General features: G+C 38.0%; 2 protein-coding genes across 3 annotated transcripts; one reads left to right on the plus strand and one right to left on the minus strand.

Moving 5' to 3' along the window:
• The first annotated feature begins 1247 nt into the window (after positions 1 to 1247).
• Positions 1248 to 2547, plus strand: LOC149144896 (uncharacterized). Its single transcript, XM_089452301.1, has one exon. It carries the CDS (start codon positions 1678 to 1680, stop codon positions 2545 to 2547), a length of 870 nt encoding a protein of 289 aa, XP_089308427.1. The 5' UTR covers positions 1248 to 1677.
• Positions 2548 to 4086: 1539 nt separating this feature from the next.
• Positions 4087 to 5914, minus strand: LOC149144897 (uncharacterized). 2 transcript variants are annotated; one of them, XM_089449546.1, is made up of 5 exons: positions 5456 to 5914; positions 5192 to 5348; positions 4873 to 4974; positions 4700 to 4764; positions 4087 to 4621 (listed from the first exon to the last, which is right to left on the minus strand). In XM_089449546.1, exons 3-5 carry the CDS (start codon positions 4880 to 4882, stop codon positions 4364 to 4366), a joined length of 333 nt encoding a protein of 110 aa, XP_089305672.1. In that variant the 5' UTR covers positions 4883 to 4974; positions 5192 to 5348; positions 5456 to 5914; the 3' UTR covers positions 4087 to 4363. The 2 variants fall into 2 exon arrangements, with proteins under 2 accessions (XP_089305672.1, XP_089305671.1); XM_089449545.1 differs by having other exon boundaries at positions 4873 to 4980.
• Between the last annotated feature and the right edge of the window lie 1239 nt (positions 5915 to 7153).

Here is a 7153-nt window from a genome sequence, read left to right on the forward strand (position 1 = left end):
TAGTTTACCTAATACTTTTTAACAGGGTAATCCTCAATTAGAATGACTTTCATGTAAAAATATAATTAAAAAAAAAATCCACCATATTAATGATAATTTTTAACTAAAATCTAATTTATATATTATTCAATTAACTAGAATTTATTTTAACAAGGTAATCTTCAATGAAAGTAACTTTCATGTGATAATATAATTAAAATAAAAATAAATAAATAAATAAATGATCTTCCACAATATTAATGATAATTTTTAATTAAAATCTAATTTATATATTCTTCAATTAACTAGAATTTATTTTCCCAACTAATAAAATACTATCTAAACGTAAAACTGAATGAAAACTAAACCTTCCCAAAGTAACTACTCTACCAGTTATTAAAATCTTAATATAAATTAACTCAATTATAGAATTTTCAACGATTAAACATTTTCATGTTACAAAACTAAACCCATATTGCCCACCTCGTTGGAATCCAACGATTAATTTCATATTACAGAACTAAAACCAAACCCATTGTTGGAACAGAACTAAACCCATATTTTGCTTCTTCCATGATGGAACTAGATTTTTTGGTTATACAGACACCACCGTCACTAACTAGTGATTATTTTTCCTTAAAAATTACACGGTTGAAATGAATTCAACACCATCAAAAACGTCTAAAACACCTAAAATTTTAACTATAATTTGAATTTACAAAAATCCTCACCGGATTTTCTCTAAATATAACCAAAATTTCCATAACTTTCCGTGCAACTCCTTCACCTCGTTTAAAAATTACACGGTTGAAATGAATTCAACACCATCAAAAACGTCTAAAACACCTAAAATTTTAACTATAATTTGAATTTACAAAAATCCTCACCGGATTTTCTCTAAATATAACCAAAATTTCCATAACTTTCCGTGCAACTCCTTCACCTCGTTAGAATACGCGATCACGCATAGATCTCCCAAAGCAGATGGATGATTGCCGGATTCAAAGGCCATGCCAAGACGCAAACCATAAAAACTAAAGCTGAGATTTGGGATCCATGCAGCAGATGCACGATGTTCCCAAGTCAAAGCCCATGCCAAGACGCAAACCATAAACTAAACCTAAAATTTGGGATTCAGACCAGCTGCCTGAATATTTATCTCAAATGCCAATTAAAATATTCCCGTCACGCACAAAAAGGCGAGGTCGAAGTTTGAAATTGATAAGAAATTAATACACTGCTGAATATACAATGGAGGGAACGTGACGTGAAAGATTCTGGCAGCACACATCCATCGATCTATTAGAATCTAATTTCCCACTACTCTTCTTACTTCCCAGGTTGGGAGAGAGTTCGGCGCTCTTTCTCTGCTCATAATCTCTCTGATTCCGCTGCAGATCCTATACCCTTCTGTAATATTCAATCCTTCGCTGCCCTTTATACAATTCTCAGCACTTATTTCTTTGTGGGTTTAATTCCAACCTGCGTTTTTGAAGGCAAATCGAATTGTTGTGTGCCATTTGGAGGCCATATGGGATTGATTCGGATTGTTCTTAGAACATCCAATTCACAGATCGAGTGAACATTTTGGTCGGCAATTGTGCAATGGATCTCTGAATGTTGCTTTCGCTGGCTTCTTGTTAAAACCCAGACAGAGAGTTGCATCCTTTACTTCGCTGGATTTGGAAATTGATACAAATGGCTTTACCATTGACACCCACCTGCCCTTTATTGTTCGCTGCTACTGTTGCTGGAGCTTGCAAAGTCTTACAGAGCGCTGGAAAGATATCATCGTCGTCATATGAGAAGAAAAGACCCTGTCAGGGTTTCTGGGCGAAGAAGGCCGAGGCCGTGTATGAGAAGAACAGTCCCTGTCAGGGTTTATGGGCGAAGAAGGCCGTGGCAGCATTGAAGGAGCGCAAGCTTGAGTATTGTCCATCATGGAAGAAGCAGAATACCGAAGAAGGGCGTGCGTCGTTGGGGAAAATACTTGTTCCGGACTTCTTGTGCTCTCAGAGCCCTCCTCCGGTATCTCTGAATTCGTTCACCAAAACCCCAACAGCGTTGCCTACCTTGACTGGATCTATGGGGTTTTCTTCGATGGGGGGAGCTTCCATGTCCATGCCTAAGTCATCACCTCCTTTCCAGGGTTTGAGCAACGACGATCAAGGGGACGGAGGAGGGGAAGACAATGCCCTACTGGGAAAGGAAACAGAGAAACGGTCGGAGACTGTTGAGCAGAAGAGTAGCAGTGAGAGATTGAGTTGGCTGCCTGGGTGGGCTCATATAAGCTCAGATGATGCAAAGACCCTTGCAGCGGCCGTTGCTATATCCCTGATTTTCAGGTCGTTTGTGGCAGAACCCAGATGCATTCCTTCCCTCTCCATGTATCCAACCTTCGATGTTGGAGATCGCATCGTCGCGGAAAAGGTATCCACCCACGGCCCTCTCGATTATGCATATTTCTATTCCAAATTCATGCATATTTCCATTCCAAATGCATTCCTGAGATGTATGGATTTAACTGATTTTTCGGCCATTTGCTCGAGGATAATTATGTATTGGTGATAATCATGTGTTGAGAAGGGGCCTTGGTAAAAACTGGTTCATCACAGTGCTATCCATTGCTGTCTGGATTTCACTATCTCACTAGGTCAAACCATCTAAATCCATATCAGATGCATCTGGAGTTCCATTAGTTGATATGTCTACCATACTAAGCTTTCTCGAGCTCCGGAACCTCAAGGTTATATCTCATACCTGCTTTCTCGAGCTCCGGAACCTCAAGGTTATATCTCATACCTGGGTTTAGATGGGTTCCGGAACCTCAAGGTTATATCTCATACCTGGGTTTTGGCCAGTGTCCATATTGAATGCTCTCCCAATTCACAGTCTAGATTCAATGCACCTTTGCACAGAAAGAATTCATGGATCACCCTAATTCCCACCTCATCTCCATTTTACTTCTCTTGGTGTGAAAATTATAGACACTTAGAATGCAGAATGCATTTTAATTCTCTTGATGTGATAAAAAAACTTAAGGATGATGAGGTACTAATTTTTTATTTTTATTTTATTTTGAGGTGGATAAGTTCAGAGCTCAAATGTAATTTAGTGCAGGCAAAGACGTTCTCACCATGCTTGACAGATGTCTCCACTTGCCGCACATTAATTCTCGTGGAATGACGAACCACATACTTCAGCAAATTAATATATGATTGTTAATGCAAAAAAATATATACGAAATGATTCTTTTTCATTTCTGCCTTTCTTTTGGCTAGATTAGAGAGGGAATAATAGTTAAAAAAATCCTTGGAAAGGATGCATGCCTTTTGTATGCAGGCAGGCCTGGAATTTCAAATTTTTTTTGGCTGTCAAATAAAAATTTGATGACGTTTTTGTATTTTTTTTATCCTTCGTTTTACGTTTTAACTAAATATGTGAGTGTCACAGAAAATTCTATTTTAATAATTTTTGTAAATTTATTCCACAACACATAATAAGTCATCAAATGGAGGATGATAATCACTGTTGTTTATAATGTTTCTTGTTAGATTGAAATTACAGATTTGCAGTCTATCATATTTATAGCTCAGATTTATGGTGGGGCCATTTAAACAATAAAATCTTTGCAAAAAACTTACAATCCACGGACTATAAATAAATTATCTAGTGAAATTATAAATAAATCTTGGACTATAAATAAATCATCTAGAGAAAACACAGAAAAGTTATGTAATAATAAACAGTTATTATAGCACATGACGTGCATGATGTAATGGCTGGGGTGGATGGTTTTCACACCCCACCCAAGTTCGAATCCTGCAAAGTTGTAAAATGTTGTAAAAATGAGAGGGTCCCGCCCAAGAGCCTTTGACTCTAAATATGTTGCATAAATAACAAGGTGTTGCTCTAAGTTTCGATTAGTGCTTTCATCACCATCAATGAGAAGAAAGGACTTTCCAACATATTTTTTATCTGAATCTGTTCAAGATGAGTTTTGATATGCAATATATAAACAATGACCAGGGACCACGTCACCACCGGACCAGCTGTGCTGCAGTAGCCGTGGTACACAATGCTTTACGGTACACCAGATGAGTTTTGATATGCAATATATAAACAATGACCAGGGACCACGTCACCACCGGACCAGCTGTGCTGCAGTAGCCGTGGTACACAATGCTTTACGGTACACAAGGTTTGACGTGGAAGATTTTTTTGCTGCCGTCAAATACGTCCTAAAATCAAAAATACGTCCCACAGGACGTCAAATTCCAGGCTGCCAGAACCAAATAGGGCCATAATAGCCGCTGATTTTAGTGACAAATTCTTCAGGATAGTTCAGTGCAAGCACGGTACAATCCATGTACTCTTCCTGAACTTATAAATTCATGAGGATGCAGTTGTGACTTACCACTATTTTAATACCGAATTGGCCTCCATGATAAACTCCCCGGAAATCTCTATCCTTCACATTGATATCTCCCTCGACACCATAATCGAGTTGTAGTGCAGTTACTGTTCGGTCATTTACTATCACGGTTATACGACGAATGCCTGAATATGTCCCGTCGTTCCAGAAACTGCCCCCAGGGCCTCCATATAATGGTGAACAGTATAATCCACCATGATTATTAACCTGCCGCAATGGAATTTTTAAACTCATTATCTAAATAAAATAAAACCCAGGAAATGCAGAGACCAAGGATATGCATACCGGTTCAAAAACGGTTTCAATGTCGGTGTCGATACTAGTTTCATCCGCGTTTGAATCTAGCTCCCCTGCAGTTTAGAATGGGGATTGAGATATAAAATATTTCGACTTTAATGGCTTTCAGCAATGAAACATTGGAAGTTGGAACAAGGATCGTTGACAGAGAAAATACATACAGGTAACCATGGTTGCCTCCAGAGAAGCCAAGTGCTCTACAGAAAGGTTGATGGGGATCTTAACACTTCGTTTGTGGCTGCTTCTGTTCCCAGTACGTTTCCCTTACGCTTGAAACACACAAAAGGTCAGACAGTATATTGATAAAGAAACAATTGCAGAAAATAATTTTCTTGTGGGTTTCCGAAAGTTTCAATATCGTGAATGATTGATTAAACCAGAGAAGCTTCAATCATGGGTTATTATATTTCCGCTGAGAAATAATGAAAATATTAAGGGATACTCATCATGCATGCATTCCCTTCTGAGACTAAAACTGACCTCGCTGTAGCTTCGATAGTCCCCTTGCTCAGTCCTGATAATTTTACTTCCCTTCGCTGATTTGGGCATGTTGTAACATAGAAGACGAAAGCGATTAATATAGCACTCACCTGTCCAAATTCCATGACTCTTCGTGGCATTGAAATCCTCAAGGCTCCTGTCAATTAGCACGTATTATAGCAGGTTTAGTGGGAAATAATTCAATACCATTTGGCAGCGGTGAAATTTTCGATGCGCCTGATGCGCCTGTCAACTACCACTAACCTGTCTGAACCTGCTGCAATTGCCACGAATTATTCTCCTTTGCCTGCAGTTGCAACGAATTAGAAATTCCAAGATAAAGTGCTATTAAATGATGGCTCACATGTCAAAACTCTTCTCACGCGGAATCGGCAACCCTTATCCCTATTGCAGAGTCGTTGAACCTGTTGCCAGGGCTGTTCGATCCCACCATCTCTGTCACCGTTTATATTGACGGACGTTTGGTTTATGACCGGAATTGTTTATGGTCAGAAACTCCGAAAATCTCAACTGTACCATCATCAGACCCATACTCCCGGTGGTGAACGTAATCCAGACCCATACTCCCGGTTACAGATATTATAAATATTTACGTTTTCTTTATGAAAGTGGACGTCAAAATGACGGATTGGAAAAGTATATCGCACGTCAGGTTTGACGTGGAAGATTTTTTTGCTGCCGTCAAATACGTCCTAAAATCAAAAATACGTCCCACAGGGCGTCAAATTCAAGGCCTGTATGCAGGCCTCTCCATAACTGCAAATCCCAGAACAACCCCTGGGGATTGCTTCATCGATATATTCACCTGAGATCCCTTCAATTGGTGAGAAGAGCCCTCTGATCATCCCCTTGGAGCATGCCTATCGCAACCAACCCATGCGGGCCATGCCGCCACCAAAGAAAATTTGTGGAGGATCGAGCTTTGTCCTCTTCCTCCATTCACGACTTTCATTGAATCAAAACTTATGGGTCCCTCGTAAACCCTCTCAGGTTGGAGGTTTACCTCCGAGCGGGCGCAATTTGGAGGGGCTTCCATAGTGCCGCACCCGTACATTCCCTGTAGATCCTTCGCGACATAATGTTGAGGAGGGTGTCGATTCACTAATTGCAGAGTCCAATACAATCCATATTCGACACGATGGGTGAAGACTTCGCCAACCTTGGTTAACTGCGAGAGACACCACCGCCTGCACTCCATGGCTCAAGATCTATAACAACGCTCAGAAGAAAGCCAAAAAAAGAAAGCGAAACCCTAACACTACTTCTATTCTCCATCGCTGTCTCTCGATAATTAAATATGACTTGTAAAAAACAAATACCCACATTAAATCTTTACAATTTACCGCTTATAATATATATATATAATTACAATTTCAAACCAAATTTACTGTCTCTCAAAAATTAAATGACTTATAAAAAGACAAATATCCACATTAAATCCAGACAATTTATCACTTATTATATATATAATTACTATTTCAAACCAAATGTCTAAAAAAAATTGATTAAATATTAATATATTTATTTTAAATATATAATCAAAAGATATTTTTCCCTAACCATTAATAAATCTAACCTCAAACAAACACTTATCTCTTACCAATCTCCTTACTTATTATTATCATTTTAAACAAATATAAAAGAAACCAACAGTCAATAATATTTTTTCGAAATAACAAACACTTATCTCTTACCATTCTCCTTACTTATTATTATCATTGTAAACAAATATACCAATCTCCTTACTTATTATTATCATTTTAAACAAATATAAAAGAAACCTAACACTCAATTATATTTTCTCCTCGCAATACTCAATTATATTATATTATGAATGAAATAAATTACTTGAGAAATAAAATCAACATCAATAACTTACAATATATCACTTAAAGTAATATTTATAATAAAAAATCAAGTTATAATTTTTTAATGCAATCC

Source organism: Pinus tabuliformis, chromosome X (genome assembly GCF_031772625.1).
Source record: "Pinus tabuliformis cultivar Carrire ecotype Pingquan chromosome X, CPIR1, whole genome shotgun sequence".
Classification (NCBI taxonomy): domain Eukaryota; kingdom Viridiplantae; phylum Streptophyta; class Pinopsida; order Pinales; family Pinaceae; genus Pinus; species Pinus tabuliformis.